The sequence below is a fragment of the Poecilia latipinna genome, unplaced genomic scaffold, assembly GCF_001443285.1.
Source record: "Poecilia latipinna isolate Pla-1442-1.1 unplaced genomic scaffold, P_latipinna-1.0 Scaffold1790, whole genome shotgun sequence".
Taxonomy (NCBI): domain Eukaryota; kingdom Metazoa; phylum Chordata; class Actinopteri; order Cyprinodontiformes; family Poeciliidae; genus Poecilia; species Poecilia latipinna.
This window is the reverse complement of record NW_015114406.1, coordinates 118,966-136,473: the sequence shown is the minus strand read 5'-3', so window position 1 is coordinate 136,473 and position 17,508 is coordinate 118,966. Positions and strand designations below refer to the sequence as shown.

General features: G+C 37.0%; 1 protein-coding gene across 1 annotated transcript in view; it reads right to left on the bottom strand.

Moving 5' to 3' along the window:
* Nucleotides 1–2,523: 2,523 nt before the first annotated feature.
* Nucleotides 2,524–17,508, bottom strand: part of mybpc2a (myosin binding protein Ca) — a 72,578-nt gene continuing 57,593 nt past the window's right edge. Inside the window, exons 25-31 of the mRNA XM_015061227.1 lie at nucleotides 16,220–16,308; nucleotides 14,279–14,474; nucleotides 9,988–10,127; nucleotides 7,606–7,765; nucleotides 6,250–6,386; nucleotides 4,966–5,152; nucleotides 2,524–2,750 (exon numbers count right to left, since the gene is read on the bottom strand). Coding sequence (XP_014916713.1) covers nucleotides 2,722–2,750; nucleotides 4,966–5,152; nucleotides 6,250–6,386; nucleotides 7,606–7,765; nucleotides 9,988–10,127; nucleotides 14,279–14,474; nucleotides 16,220–16,308 — 938 coding nt within the window. The 3' untranslated portion in view covers nucleotides 2,524–2,721. The remainder of the gene's footprint in view (nucleotides 2,751–4,965; nucleotides 5,153–6,249; nucleotides 6,387–7,605; nucleotides 7,766–9,987; nucleotides 10,128–14,278; nucleotides 14,475–16,219; nucleotides 16,309–17,508) is intronic.

Here is a 17,508-nt window from a genome sequence, read left to right as displayed (position 1 = left end):
AACAAAAGTGTATGCACTATATCCCACACATAGGGGCGCTGTGCTAGAAGGGGCGCCAAACAACAGCGTAAAAATAATTTCTAGTTAGCATTTTCTGTATTTAACAGCTGCTTTATGTCTAAATGAGATAATCTATAACACCTGTAATCAGAGTTAATTATTTACTTTAATTAAATTTTGAAAAAAAAAAAAAAAGTAAGCTAAACTTTTTTTTTACTCTTTTTTCCTCTTACTCAGTTTGGAAGTAACTACTTACATTTACGCAAATACACTTACTTGTGTAACTTTGACAATATGTGTGTTTATGAGTATTTTTACTATGTTGTACGTTTTACTTTGACTTGAGTAATTTTATTAAGTATTTCTACTTTTACTTGAGTTTCTACCCACTGAATGAAAACATGTTTTAACCAAAAAGTCACCAGACACAGACACACACCTGCAGTTTCTGTTAAAGTTTAATAAGTTTTTTATTGAAAGAAACTGATTCGTAAAACTTTCCTTTTGCCTGATTTTGTTGCTTTAGGCCCTTAAAATACCAAAGTTTCCACTTAACTTTACATTTTGGTCCGTCTGATTATGTAATTTTTAAATATTAATTGATTGATAATTTGATCAGTACTTTTAAACAAATACTTTTTTACTCTGGAGTCATTTCCTGGACAGCTACTTTTACTTTAGTAGCAGTATGTTGTTAGATCTACTGTCGGTTACATTCTGGGTTTTCTTGCCCTCTGATTTGGACTCAGACCCTCCTGATGGTCAGTTGTGCTCTTACGCCCTCTGCTGGACACACCCTGACCTCACGCAGCCCAAGGTCCTGCTCTCCGCAGTTTTTGCGCTACATTTGATCGGTGCATGCATGTTTTTTGAGCCGGCTGGTTCAGGTATGAGCATGCTAACCCCGCGCAGGGTAATCTGGCGTCTCCCAGCAGAGTCGGCGCTGTGTTTGTTTTGCGGGTGTGTAAATTAGCGGTAATTCGTTTGCTCAGTAATGACGTGGGAGAGCTAATTAGGCCAGCGCTGATGGGTGCATTAATTAGTCTCTAGCGTGTGATGCTAATGAGGCCCTGATTTGGAGCGCGTGTTTGTGTAAGTCGTGTATCTGAGAAGGCCTCGCGCGATAGGTCAGTGTGCCGTCAGCGCACGTGCGGCTGATGGGGCCGTATCTGTGAAGAGGCTCTTTAATCCCTGTTATTCCAGCATGTCTGCCATGCCTGGCTGGGTGTTGGTCCTTCCACTCAACCATCACACACTCAGGAAGCAGCAGCTGGTTTTGGTACGGCAGGCCGTTGTAACATAAAATCTGCTCCGTCTCACCGCCACGTAATTACAGTCCAGATATGGAAAAATACATTTTCACCAGACTAAACTAGATTTTTTTTAAAGATATCTGCGTTCATATTCTGACAAGTAAGAATAATAATTCAATTGAGATACAATTACATTTTAACAAGTCAGAATTTTTTCAAAGTATCTCAATGACGTCACAGGATTCGTCATCTGAACGTCACACTTGTATTTTGCAATTAAAAAAAATACAGAAAAACTAAAATAAACAATATTGTGAGAATAAAAGTTAAAATAATACAAGAATAAAGTCTTAATTTAATATTTAATTTCCCTTTTGGATTAATAAAATATTTCTGAATCGGGTTGAATTAGTTCTTTAACTTTAACTCATAAAACTGACTTTATTCTCATATTTCAACTTTATTTGCGTAAAACTGACTTTATTCTCGTAATAATCATGACTTATCTTGCAATATAACTTTATTCTGATATTTTGACTATTCTTGTAATGTGAATTTAATTTAATATTTTTACTTTATATTCTGAATTTTATGACTTTATCATTATTTTATGTTTTCAAATTATGACTGGTCAAAATTACGTTTTTAGATAACTGAATTAAGAACTGCTGCCACTGAGCTGTCAGATCTGTTGCCTGCAGAATTTTGGGTTTTATACACAAAATTATCAGAAAATGTCACAATGTAGAAAAAAACTCAGCAGTATGGGATAAAAGTTCAACACAAAACTTGGTGAACTTGAAGACTGCTTTGGAAATCTGCCAGTAATTTCCTATTTTCTCACTTCTGTAAAACACAATACAGCTGAAATGGCTTTGAAAAGATAAAAGTGCTTCTAACAACCTATTCCCAAACTGAAAATGGTGCATTTTAATACATCTTTTTTCTATTTTTTTATTGAAATTTAAAAGATTTTATGTAAATCTGATGTTTTGACTCTTTAGAATACTCATTCAATATATCTGAAAAAGAAAAGCCGTCATTACAGATATCTAGAGATATTTCAGAAGGAAATGTGAGTAGTCAAAATTTCTGCTCCAGCCTAGTTGAAATATAATTAGATATATATTAATTTACTAATACATTGTCTAGCCATAAATCAGATATCTGGAGCTGAAGTGTGGTGAAACTGATTTTATGGTAAAACGGCCTGCAGTAGTTTTGGTGCCATAGAAAACACATGGACACAGAAAGAAACCAGACACACAGGCAGTGGTAATGGATGTTTTATAACAGTTCAGCGACAGGTCCGCTTCACGGCGGGGGGGAAGATGGCGGCTTTCTGCGGCTCGATTCTGATTGGTCACAGCAGAAGTGAAGCATGATCTGTTCTGATCATATTTATTCATGACTATCCTGTTATACATAATCCATTTACTGTTTCCGTTGGACTGTGTCCTCTGGCGCTTCATTTCTCTTCCGCCTTCTCCTGCAGAACTGTGGAAACAAAAACCACCAAGTCAAATACACACAGTGCTGTGCAAAAGTATTCATACCCCCCGTGATGTCAGTTTACATCAACAAACTCAATACAACGTAAAAACCCGACTTTCACCAAGTATTTCTGTTCTACATTCTAGTGCAAATATCTTAGTTCACTTGAAATAAGACAAAACTAATATATGAGCTTTTTAAATGATTTAATATTGGCAGATTATTTGACTTATAACATGGGAAAAATGTCTTTTTATAAGTAAAATAATCTGCCTATGAAACTAGTATTTTTCATCAGTATTAAGGAATTATTTACTTAAAACAAGCTCATATTTGTTGCTGAAAAGTTCCTTCCAAGTTAGTTTTGTCTTATTTAAAGTAAACTAAAATATTTGCACTATAAACTACACAAAAATACTTGGTAAGATTTGGTGTTTTTGCAGTGTGGGGACAAATTGGTTTTTCAAAAATAATGTAATGTCTCCCTCTCACAACAGAAAATGTCTATATTTATAGATATCTTTTGATATTACCCACTGTGTAATATTAAATTAGATCTACAAATCTAATTTGTATATTATAATTTATCCTAATCTACAAATCAGCATAAATTCCCAAATAAGTTTTATTAAATTAAACCTACTTAATATTGGAAAAGTAAAACCGTTTGCTGTCTCAAAACATTCAAAATAGAAAATCTGTTTCCTTTTAGCATTTGACCTTCTGATTATAAGAGAAAATTGGCCAATTTCTATTAAAGGCACAGTTACTGGTTATACTGCATAATTTTACATGTATAAACGAACTGGAACTCTGCTAGGGTTGCTAGGTAATGGGCGGAACTCTGCTGGGGTTGCTAGGTAATGGGCGGAACTCTGCTGGGGTTGCTAGGTAACGGGCGGAACTCTGCCGGGGTTGCTAGGTAACGGCAAGGCAGACCTGAGTGAAGATGCCCCCCGTTACCTTCTTCATATCTAACGAATTTGGTGTCAAATGTTTGTGCAGTAAAAGTTTTTGTTGGTCAAATCAAAGATACTAATAAAAATTTTTTTCCAGAGGTCATCATAAATATTTTCAAAGGAGAAGCAGCACAAATAAAAATTTGAGTGCACAAACGTAGTTGAGCTGCCTGAAGTTTTTTTTTTTTTTTTTTTTTAACAGCTTGTTTTCCATTAACATTAAATTATTTCCAAAAACCAGGTTGGTGGGTTTTTTAAGTGTTTGGACAGTTTTTGGAAACAGTTGAATCCCAAAATGAAGATCAAAATGTGAACTTTAAGACATCTAATAGGATAAAAACAAAGCCTGGCTGCTTGGGAGCTGAGTATTGACCCTTTGCAACTACGTCACTAAATCATTGGAGGCGCCATGATGGACGTCGGAAGCGAGGGACAGAAGTATTGATCAGAGTCACTGAAATTGTTTTCCAAAATTGTTTTTCCCAGTTTATTCTTGGCTTCTACTTGTTTGAGTCGAGCTAATTTGACTCACCTGGTTGGGGATCATAGACGGTGATATTTACAAAAGTTGGAAACGGCTCGCTTAGAAACCGACCCATAACTCCTCCCTCCTGATGTGTTGATCAAATTACCAACTTCACCTGAATTCACACCACATGATTTATATCACTATGTCATAAACTGCGTTCCACCAGAGCAGCATTAAAAACGTACAAAAGACGAGATGCTAACCAGTTTTTTCCAAACACGCTAGGCTACATGACGGTGCGTCATTGTCTCCATGGTTACGTGTAGACGCCTTCCTTCTCCATGATGCAACATTTGATATCTTTATAATTATACTCACTTATAAAGTTTATGAACGTTAATCTTACCTTGTAAAAAAGTGTTTGCTGTAAATCCACGTTTGGCTGACTGTCATTATGAGTGACGGCTGTTATCCATCACTGCGTATCTTTCCTCATTAAAAGGAAATTAATCTATTTTATTTTATAAAATGACAAGTTTGGTTTCCTCCCTTGTCTGTTTGCTGAACCGACCGGGCAGCACCCTGCGACCATTTTTAAAGTGAAATCAAGCGACATTAGGTCACAGACGTCTGTTTCTAGACGGGCTTTAAAGGAGGCATTGGTTGTTTTGACGGCCATTATGGCGCAGGGGGCGGAGTTATGCAGAGCGTGTCGTCACATGTGAAGGGTCACCTTGGAAACAACATTGAGTTTGGTTTGTTTTGTAGACGTTTGAAAGGAAATTCGCACCTCGAACCTCCAGCTTGCACTCCACCTCGTCGGCCCCCAGGTCGTTGACGGCCCTGCAGGAGTAGCGGCCGCCGTCGAACAGACTGGCCTTGCGGATGTTCAGGGTCAACACGCCCTGGTTGTTCTGCATCAGGAACTTGGGGTCGCCATCGATGGCCATGTTGTTCTTCATCCAGATGATCTTCGGCTGCGTTGGGGAGGGAAAACGTGAAATTAGGTCAACGTTTGTGTTTCTGATCTTTCCGCTCAGGCTGCTGACGTGAAAACACACTCCTGACATCAAAAGCCTTTTATTGTTCTGCTCACAGTTTGACTCGTAAAACACGGGAAACATGAGACGCGGCGCTGCAGCCGGAGGAGGTAAAATGGTTGCAGGAGGCTGCAGCCGCCGTCGCCGCGAGCTGCAATCACTTCCCCCTCATTTCCCTCAGGTTTACGCTGCTGCTGCTGTTTATCCTCACTTCATGCTCACATTACGTCTCTACAGAAAACTTCAGTTACCAAAATTACAGCTGATTTACATTTTTTAAATACATATTAAAATTTTCTGTTCTTGTCTCTTTTATTTTTGTGTTGCTAAGACAAAATAATTAAACTTTATTTTTATTTGTTAATGTGAATATAAAATATGACAAGTGATTATTAAAAAAAATAAGTAATAAAACCAAATTAAATTAAAAATGAGCATTTCCACAATAAAATCAATACTTTCATCAAATATTTACATAAAATTTTATAAAATCTCAGCTTTTTCTTCTTATAAAATCACAAATAAACAAAGTATGAAAATTTAAATAATAATAATTACGTTTTGATGATAAATAATGTTAATGGAATGTAAAACTTTATATTTTTAGATCTTAGAAATTATTGTTTTTAAGGTCATTTTATTTACTTTAACATAAGTAAAAATGACTAATTTGTTTATTTTCATTCTTTAATTTGTCTGTGATTTTTATAAGAAAAAGCAGATATTTTAGTCAATTTTAAGAAGAAATTTAATACATTTAATGTTTTTATTATTTTTCTTAAGACACTATAAGGTATGATTTATTTATATTTATGAATATACAATGAAATTCTTGTTAATTGTTATGTTTATTTGCAGTCATACTTATGGTTCCATACATGCCTCCAAATGATTACAGTGATAAAAACACAGATTACATAGTTTAGTTATTTTCTGACTAACCTGTTTGAGTTTTTTAAGCAGTTTTGCTTTAATTCAGATAAAGTCCCTAAATCCATAAAAACGTTCCTTTGTGGTTTTGATGAGGTTGGTACCTTGGGGTAGCCGCGCACGGCGCAGCTGATGGCGGTGGTGTAGCCAGCGATCACGCTCCGGTCCACCAGAGGAGCCGTGAATTTGGGGGATCGGTTCATGTCCGTCTCCGTGAAAGCTTTGGGCTGGTAGAGCAAACCTAAGCAGAAAAAAAACACGTTAAAAAACCTCAACCTGCAAAGTGAAAACCAAAGTTTGCTGCAACACAGAAACAAGAGTTTTAATTTTACCAGGACACAAAGCTTTGTTGATTCTCCTAGAAATTATTCTCTCTGAAGAGTCCTGGGTGTTTCACGGTTTCATCAATTAGCAGTCATTGTTTTTATTAGCTTAAAAGTCAAAGAGTTGACCTTTGACCTGCTACAAATCACCTTCTGACGAATTCTTGTCCTTTTTCTTCTTGGAGTGATCACAGCTTGTTGGCTTCTAGTCCTTCAGCTACTTTTTGGAAACTGATTTTTAAATATTTATAAATATAGTTCGAAAGCTAAAGATTTAGCCTGCTAGCTAAATATTCAGTTTGCTAACAAAATATTTAGTTTAGTTCTAAATCTAGTTTCAAGCTATGTATTTAGTTAGCAAGCTAAATATTTAGCTTTATGGCTATGTATTTAGTTAGCAAGCTAAATATTTAGCTTTCTGGCTATGTATTTAGTTAGCTAGCTAAATATTTAGCTCTCTGGCTATATATTTAATTAGCAAGCTAAATATCTAGCTTCAAACTATGTATTTGGGTACCAAGTTAAATATTTTGCTTCAAGTAATTATTTAGCTACCAAGCTAAATTAGCATAAAAATAATATTTAGTTAGGAAGCATAATGTTTTGCTTCCAACTGTGTATCTGCCTATTAAGCTAAATATTTAGCTTTAAATGGTTTAGCTAGTAAGCTAAATACTTATTAATATCAAAGTAGACATTTAGTTAGCAAGCTATATATTTACTCCAAGTTGCATATTTAGCTAGAAAGTTAATTGCTTTCCATCAAACTGACTAGCTAGTAAGCTAAATACTTAGCAATAAGCTAAATATTTAGTTAGCATGCTAAATATGTAGCTTCAAACTAAATATTCCGCTGGTGAGATAAATATTTAATTTGAAGCTAAACATTTGGCTTGCAAACTAAGCTAAATATTTAGTTTGTAAACTTTGTTAGCTAATTAAATATTTAATTTTAAACTGTGACATTAATGGTGAAAATATGACTCAAAAATAACCTGGTAATAAACCCAAAATGTGACTGTAACTTCACAAACGGCCCCAGTTCTTTCTTTTCTTTTGAAAGCCAGATCCCAGTTTCTGGTTTGTGTTTTTGGTTTTGTTTCTGAGCGCGGCGGCGGTGTGCAGGGATCTCTTCACCTGTTTTGTCGATGACGGCGGTGTTCTTGCTGATGCCGGCGTCGTCGCTGAGGCCACAGATGTTTTCGCTGAACACTCGGAAGGAGTACTCGTTCCCCATGACCAGGTCGGACACGGTGCAGCTGAGCCTGTGGTTGTGTTCGTGGACCGTGAACCACTCCTGAGCCGGAGACAGGAAGTCCAGGCCTGTACAGTTACTCCATCTCCTTCTAATAATCTAATCATTTCTGAGTCTAGAAAATTCACAGGAGAAGCTGGTAAATCCACTGTTTGGAACGATAACTCAGCTTCGAGCTACTCTAATTTGCTGAAAAGCATTAAAATTTGGACTTTGACTGGGCCATTGCAGCTTAATGCATTATTTTTTCATAATCTTTTAAATTGTCTTGTGGTAACATTTACGATGCTAATTTTATAATTTCTCTGAACATTTTCCAGCCTGATTGTTTGATTAGTTTATTGAATTTTGACCAGTGATGAGATTTAAAGAACAAATCTGAACAAACAGGGATTAAACCTAAAAGCAGCTTCATGACAAATGTGAGCAGAAAAGTATCTTACACACATTTATAAATAATCTTTTCATCACAAAATGTTTATAAATGGTTAAAACAGTCTAGCAAAATGCAACTAAACAGCTTTTTTAATCTATTTGTTATTCTATTTAAATCATACACTATTCTTTATTACAATGAAATACAAACAGAATAAAGAAACAGAAACACCCTCCTGGAAGCATTTCTTTCAGCACACATGAAACTAAGCTAACACTATGGATTGTGCTGATGTCTTTCCGGCCTGGCATTGTGCTAGCTCACCTTAGCATTATCTAGAGCAGCAAACTCATGAACCTAATTATTTTAAATACTTTCCAATTCTATTACTTTTACCTATCAATGTTTTTTCAGTCCATTTTGCTGTAGATTTATACAACATATATTGACGCTAACTTGTAACCAAGCAAGCACAGATGAGAGGAAGAAGCAGCTAAAAACAACAACAATGCAGCTTAAAAGTTAAATCTTTCTAAGAACTAGTTGTTGCTGGTTGATTCCATGTTCAACAGCAGCCTGGATAACTGTGTTTCTCTGTAATTTGGTTGTGCAGCGAAGACTCTTAGGAATATGAAGCTGCTAACATTTCCAGCGCAAACATGAGTGAAACGAAGCATTCAGAGTCAGAAAACTAAAATCCATGAAATGAAAAGCAGAATGAGTCTCTGCAGAGGCGCAGAGGGCTGCTTAATTGGGTAATAATTCTTTGTGGGTTTAATATCTTTTGTGTTACATGCAGTCATTTAAATTATGGTTTAATATGTATCAATTACAGCCTTTTACTCAAAATGAAAATATTACAATCTGCTGCAGAACGAAACTGCGGCTGGAATCCGGAGACTGGCTGTATTTTTATTTTAATGGTTCGTGGTTTGAAATGAAGGAGCTCTGGCATTTTTCACAGAAACATTTTAAAGAAGTGATGCAGTGTGAAAATAAATAAAGACTCTCTTTAACCATTACAGCAGATTTGTTTTATACGCTACTATTATCCTGAGCATCCAGGGAGAAACTAATTGGTGTATAAATATGAAACAAGCCGTCCAACATGGACGTGTTTCTGTGATTTTAGAGAAATACTTTTAACTTTGACTACATTTATCCAGAGGAACAATCATCTTCAGAAATATATGTATTATTAGTTGAGTCAATCGCAGGGTCTGTAATTAATTAATCACAAAATAAGCAACATTTTTAATTCAAAGACACTTTTTGGTGCTGAATTTTTGAACAACAAAGATATTTTTTTTAACTGTTTGGAACCTATGAATGTCAAGAAATAATTATTTGCATTAAAATTTGTAATCTGTAATTAATTGTCTCTTTCCAAAGAGGGAAATACGAGAGAACATGCCACTAATCTATGGGAGATGTTTGTTGATCTTCTTGAGCCAGTTGCTAACTAAAAAACAACCAATCAGAGCCAGGAGGCGGGTCTTAGTGCTGTCAATCACCCTCCGTGTAGTGGATTCTGCTGTCCTGTATAGGTAGCTCTCACACTTTTGGCAACTTTGTAGTTGACGGCCATTTTGATAGGTATTCGTAACTAACTGCCATGACAGTTGCTATGTTGTTGCTATGACAACAACAAACGAGCCACAAGCTTAAGAGCTCTTACCTCTTAATTTATAAGCAATAAAGTACATTACCGTTATTACTCAGTGACTTTTGACTTCTCTACTCACCTCTGCGTAATACCAAGACAAACATAACCCTAACATAAGATCCAAACAACGACATCGTCAGCATAGGAGCGGTTTAGCTGGCGGTTGCTTTAACTGGTAGATTTACCCAGAATACACTGGGACTGTTCCTCCTTCATGCATACCTTCGTCTTCTTGTCACATTTCTGGACGGTGTAGCCGATAATCTCGCAGTTGCCGTCATCCTTGGGTGGCTTCCACTCCAGCGCGGCGTTGAAGCCCCAGACGTCGGTGACGTGAACATTGATGGGCGGGCCAGGCTTCTCTGGAGAAATCGCAATGCAGACAGAGGTGAGTGGCAGCATTTAAGCTGAAACGCAGCTAATCTGACTCATTAACGGATTGATTTATATAGAGCTTATCAACGACCAACTCAGGTGACCCAGGACTGGAGGATATGGCTGAAGAACTTATCATGATATAAGCATTTCACATCACTTGATATCCATAATTTTTGATCAGTTTTTTTGTGTTAAATATCTGAATTACTGCCGAACTGGTTCCTGCTTTATCCACAGATTTCACTCCACGTCGTTTTTTATTTTTAAGCAGCTATGAGGCTCGGTAGAAAACCCTGGAACTGCTGCTGCACACGTTACTCAAGAGGCTGTTGCTAGGTAACCAAAGAATGAATGAGTTGCTAGGTAACCAAAGAGTGAGTGAGTTAGTTGCTAGGTAACCAAAGAGAAGAGTAAGTGAGTTGCTAGGTAACCAAAGAGAAGAGTGAGTGAGTTGCTAGGTAACCAAAGAGTGAGTGAGTTAGTTGATGCCACCAACATAGCTTAGCTAGCAGTGAAGTAGAGCAGCCAAAGCCTCTTCTCTGCCTACGTCTCCCAGAATGCTGTGCGGTTCTGGATTCAGGGAATATTTTATATGTTGAATATTCATACCAACTGATATTGATCAAGTTTCTATTACAATATATATCGTTATTGATTTATTGTCCAGCCATAAGGTGACCAAAGCACTTTATAGTAAAAATTTCATCACAAGAAAACGAAAACAACATTAAAAATAAGGAAAAAAAATTTGCTACGCTACATGGTAGCCATAGGGTCACCATTATAAATCCACTTCAATAATCGAATCTAAAACTAAAACACATGAATGGCCTTCTTCAAGTCAGTGAAAGTAAATCTTTCAAACCAACGTTAGATGTTTTAAAAACAGATTTAACTTCAACAGATTTAACAAAAGATGTAGCGGTGGAAGGACAGTCTTTTTATTTTTTATTAATCTTTTAAAGAAAGGTCTAACTGGTCAGCAAATCTAAACTCCTGATCAAATATTACCTCTTGGTTTCTGACAGTTTTACTTAGCTTAAAAGTCAGGACACTCACATCTGTGTGTCACCAAATAAGATACATTCAGTCTTTTGCTGGAACTCTGCTTGGGTTGCTAGGTGACGGGGTTGCTAGGTAACGGGCTGGGCTTTGCCGGCGTTGCTAGGTGAGGGGCAGCACCTGCCGATTTGTGACGTTACAATCTGGAGACTTTTTGGTCACCAAAAAAACATTAACTAATAAACTGTCAGTGTTTTTTAAGCACTTTGTTTTTAGAAGCAGTGGGAACCTAAACAGAAGAACAAAAATGTCCAAAATATGTATTTTGCATAATACGTCCTCCTTTAAGAGACTAACAATTTTGTAAGTCATCTGTATAACGTTTGAAGGACAGTTTGTGTGCAGATCTAACTTCTCCTAGTGCAGTGATTCTTAACCTTTTTTGAGGTACCGAACCCACCAGTTTCATATACGCATTCACTGAACCCTTCTGTAGTGATAAATAAAATATGATTTTTTCCCCCAAAATTCACCAAGTCTTCTTAAAAGGTAGAGTCTCTGAGAACAGTTCTTCAAAATATAGTCAGTGTTTTCAGCACAGTTGAGCTGACTGTCCAGGAACGACCAAAGGTATTTAAAATTTGCCACAGTTTCTACAGGTTGGCCATCGAGAGAAACTGGAACCACTTTAAGGTCTTGTTTAGATCATTTAATTAGCTCTACATTCTTAAGAGAATGAAAAATTAATAATAAATAATAAAGACTTTGCGGTATTCTGATTTAGTAATGTAATTATATTAGTTGTGTTACCACCCCCACGCCACTAGAGGCAGTAGTAACTCCGAAAAGATGCACTAAGGAGCAGATTTATAAGTACACCGAAAGCTACGGTGAGCTTTGCTGAAGTAATTAAAGACACAAGTTCAAATCCATGCTGAGAGTGGAGCTCCTCCAATCAGAGCTCCTCCGCAGCTCTGATTGGCTCAGCAATGTAACGTGATCCTCTGCAGCAAGTGATGGCAAAGCGGGGCGTCATCACGACTTTACACAGTGTGTCTTTACCTCCAAGGCAGAGGCTTCGCCGAACCCCTGAGACCGACTCATCGAACCCCTGGGGTTCGACCGAACCCAGGTTAAGAACCACTGATCTAGAGGAAGGACACAAAGGGAAAAGAGAAGGGATCCAGGGACGGAGCCCTGTGGCACTCCACACAAAACATAGAGGATGTTCTGTTAAATAGGAAGTAAGCCGCTGCAGCGCAGAGCCACGGATACCGACAGCGAGTTTTAAACGAGTCAGAAGGACAGAATGCTCCACCGTGTCGAAGGCTGATGTAAGGTCCAACAGAACCACGACAGATTTGTCAGAAGTGAAGGATAAACTGCCAGACGGCTCTGAGACGAAGAGAAATCCCAACTTTTCCCAAATCCCAAATCAACAGTTGCAGCGGCGGAGATTTGACAGATTAGACAGATTAGAGAGATTGGCAGATTAGTTTAGCAAAGAAAAGGGATCAAGGGAAGACAGAGAAAGGAAAACTGGCAAAGCAGCAGCATGCTTTGCATCACAAAGAAGAAGAATGAAGCCTGTTATTATTCTCTCGTCTGTGTGGTCTGTGTGTCACAGCGCAGCAGCGGAGCACTGTACGGCAACGCCGAGCGCTTATCATCAATCTCACTCTGCTGCTCCTGCAGTCCTCAGCGTGGTGACGGATCATCCAGGGAGGGGGCGCCATCTGAGCCTCTCATTAGCTCAACCTTCCCAGCTCCACTAAGTGACATAGTCGCCCTCAAAATCCAACCCTAATCCGAGTCAACGTGCAAATAATCCCCAAGGAGCCCCGGCCCACGGAGACGAGCCCTGCAGGATGGAGGAGCGGCGGCGGAGTTAGGATTACGTCTCAGAGGGGAATGAGCTCTTTGAAGCTTCGCTACTTTTAGTCGCACGTCCCTCGGATCAGGAAATGAGGAATTATCATCAAGTTTGGAGGAGAAATCTCGACATGTCTCAGATTTGGAAACAGGTTCCTAATCTTGTACCTTGTGAAATTGGAACAAGCGTGATGAGCTAATCCTAATGAGAGAACATGCAACACAAGGAGGGCAAATGTCACGCAGGTGATGAGTTTAAGAAGAAAAACAGGAAAATAACTAAAAGAGTTGAAATCTGCAAGGCTTTGCAGGTTCCTAAAGTAAAGCTGTCGCAAATTATTTAGTAATCAAGTATTTCCCTTTCTGCAGGAGCTACTTTAGGTAATAAACTAAATATAAGAGAAAATGCTGGTAAATAAACCATTCAGTTGCTTCTGTTAGTAAGAAAACATATCATTTGTTAAAAGACAATATGATTACAATATTTAATTTTTAAAGTGTAAAAACTGATGAGAAACTGTAAAAATCAAACTTTGCAAATGTTGCTTTTCATATCACATTTCACATTCAGTCTCCAGTTTATGACGGTGAAAAGATGCAAAAAAAGGAGGAATTTTTGCAAAACTGAAAAGTCAAATATTTTCTAGAAAATACTCATAAATTTTAAAATTCATCTCTGAAACGTCCTAGAAAAAACACGGACATTTCTGAGCTCCAAAAGTGGAAAATTTGCTGGAAAAAAGTCACATTTTGAAGCTAAACTCAGAAATTTGATAGAAAAAAAACTTGGAACTTTCCGAGCTCCAAAAAACTGAAAAATTCCAGGAACACTGAGAAATTTTACATTGATCTAATAAATCTTCTAGAAAAAAAAGTGTTAAAATTTTTTAAATTTTCCAAGTTTAAAAAGTTAAAATTTTAAATTTTTTAAATTCAGATTTTTTTTTAAGAAAACTTCTCAGATTAATGTAAAAATGTCAGGGGTTTCTTTTGCAAATGTTTGACTTAAAACTTAGAAATGTCCATGTTTCTTGAAGAAAAGTTCTGATATTAATTTCAAAATGTATGATTTTTCCCCACATTTTTATTTAGACCTTTTAAACTCAGAAATTTCCAGGGTTTTCTAGAAAATTCCTGAGATCAATTTCAAAATTTCAGGGTTTTTTGGCAGGAATGTACACCTTCTTTTCCGTCTGTAATGCCCTGATATCCAGTTAATCTGGATCGTCGGCTGTCATGCTGGGTGGCGTTAGTGACTGACCTACGACCTGGATCTCGAGGTCTGCGCTGTCCGTCTTGTCCTCGACCTGGACAGACAGGGTGTACGTCCCTGAATGTCTCCGCTCTGCAGAGCGGATGAACAGGATGGTGTCCACCTCGCTGGTGCGAGTTCCCACGGATTTGTCCTCCATCAGGGCTCCGTCTTTGAACCAGGTCACGACGGGTCGAGGTTTTCCCTGCAGTCACACGAATACGTCAAAGAAGAACCATAAAGGTGAAAAGCACCAACTGTCCCTCTTTCTTCCTCTCAGACGCACAGACACGTTTTTCATGTTAGATTTAAGACGTTTTCTAACTATTTTAAATGTGTCCTGGTATGTAAATACAAAGAGGGTGGATTTATTTTCTGCTGGACTGTAAACAGCAGTGGCAGTAAAATCGGGTTGGATATTTCTCCAGTTTTATTGGAACAAAAACAGCTCCAGGAGCAAAATGTCCGGCTCTTATATAAGACGACAGAACGGTTGAAGCTCTCTCCGTCTCTGGAGATCATCATGCAGCTTCGTTCTCCATCTCATCTTCCTCTTCTGAATCACTTTCTTCTTGTCTATTTTCGTTTACAACAAGCCTTTTGCCGCTTGCGTTCTTTACCAGCGCCATCGTTTGCAAGTTGTTGTCAGATGCTGTACTTGTCCTCGCGCCTTTAAAGCTCTTGCTCTCTCTCTGTTGCAGGCGATATTTACAAAACGGATTTTTGTTCCAGGAGATGAAACAAAGAAAATGCAGCCATCAGGGGGAATCTCAGTTGTTGGTTCTTTTAGTATCCAAAACACACGAGAAAATGTGCCTGCATCTGTTGCACAGTTGTTTTTTTAGATAATTTGCTGCATTTTTCAGCAGATTCTTGCAGAAATAAAGCAGAGAACATTGTGTTTAAGATGTAAACTCTTGATTCTGGGCTGCTTTCAGTCAGAGTTTTAACTGAAATGGCTTTTCTTGGAGGCTCGAATGATATTTTGACGCAGGTAAATGTTGGACCCGACTTCAGCTTTTGATGCCGTTTATCATTTGATGCTGCTGCATGGGGCTTTACACTGGAAAAACACAACAAGTGTCTTTGGTCTAATTTCTACTACAAATATCTGAGCACACTTGAAATAAGACAAACTGACTTAAACATAACTTTTATCAAGAACTAGGAGTTTAGGTCAATAATTCAGTAAAATTTATGAAAAGACTCTACTTCCAGATTATTTCATTTATAACACGAGAGATTCATCAATATAGAGGAATTATTGGCATAAATCAAGCTAATTTATTGCTCTAAAAAGTTACTCTAAGTTAGTTTTGTCTTATTTCAAGTGCACTAAGACGTTTGCACTGGATGTTTCTGGAAACACCTCTCTGGTGTTCCACAGGGTTCTGTTTTGGGGCCTCTCTTGTTCTTGCTCCATTTTCTCCCTCCTGGTTTCACTCAGTCATCCTTAAATTAAATCTCCTGTTCTTAAGCATTCAGACTTCAGTTTTTATTTTTCTCTAATCTGGAACAAACTTCTAGAAAACTGCAAAACAGCTGAAACACTGAGATCCTTTAAAACCCACATTTTTAGAGTTTATTATGATTAATAATAACTAGAGCATTAATCAGGATACATGATGTACTAAAGTACTGATGACTTAAACCTTTTGATACATTAACAAAAATACATGAACCACCATTAGTTGCTCAATTCTAGATGCATTTTCTGATTTTTATTTGTAAAGAGACCATATTAATAACTTGCTTACCTCTTTACAATAAAGCATAAAGTTGATTCTTCCAGAAACATTTGAAACTTTCAGGCTAAACATAATAATTAAGGGTTGATTTCAGCCCAAAAGGTTTTCCTGTTATGTTCAAATGCAGTCGAAGAGGCTTTGATCTGCAAACATGAAACCTCTGCGTGTAAGGAAAACAAACGAACAAAGCAGTCAGTTTTACCTGGAAAGGGATGACCAGGTTCACCTTCTCCCCCACAGCTTTGAAGATCTTGGATCTCAGGTTGCGAGGGAGTCTAATCTTTGGATTTTCTGCATGAAAAGACGGATCGCGCTAATAAGAGAGACGTTAATGTCCCCAACATTAATCCAGAGGTTTGCAACCTTAACAATCCAAAGAGACGTTTTTGCTCCCAGTCAAGATAAACAGAGCTGAAAATATCACACGATCGTTCGAAAAAAGACAACTTATAATCTTTAAGATAGGACATTTGTTGTCAAAAAAGATAAAAAACACAAAAAACGTGAAGCTTTTGAATGACTTAAAACATTTTCTTCTATTGGATTTTAATACAAATGGAAAATTAAATTATTATAAAAGAAAATAGTTTCCAACCTGATGACAAGAACAACTGATCCAGTTTTAGTGCTTTTCTGTTGTGGAAATCCAGTAAAAATATGGAAAACTGCTAAAATCTGAATTTGTAATTATTATTTTTTTAAATCATTAGTTAGAAATTTTAGAAAAAAGAGATGATGAGCCATTGGAAGATCCAAAGATCTTATCTTATTCTGACGATTAATCGATTATTTTGACAATTAATCGATTATTTTGACAATTAATCGATTAGTTGGATTTTTAAAAAGTGGCACATTCTGCAGGATTTCCATGTATCCATTTAAGCCTTCTGGATACAATATCAGAAAAACATTAAAATATGCAAATAAAAAATAATGCAATTCTTTTTTTAAATAAGAAAACATTTTATTTGCATTTGCTACATCTGCAGCTAAAAAATACTTCTACCATGAAAATCGTACCCCTTTCTGCTTGATTTAGCATTAATTTAACATTAATATATCAATAATTTGGTGGCAAAAGGTGCTTAATAGCAGATTTTGTTTACACAGTTTGGACCAGGTGAAGCTAAAACTGTAATTTGCAGAGTTCTGGGTAGAACATATTTAAAGAGAAAGTTTTTTTGTCTTAAACACAAAATGTGTAAATTTTCTCCACTGTTTTGGTTTAGTCACTCCTCTGAATATGTTATTATTTAATAAAAAATATTTTTTGAGTCTGTATCCTGCAGTTAACAATTAATCAATTACTAAATAAGTTGACGATTATTTCAATAATCGATTAATCATGATTAATTGCTGCAGCTCTAAAACAAACTAGAGAAAAACTTAAGAAAAAAGCCTAAAACTTGTTGCTCAGGGAATTTTAAGCTACCGTATTTTCCGCACTGTAAGACGCACCTAAAAACCTTCAATTTCCTCAAAAGCCGACAG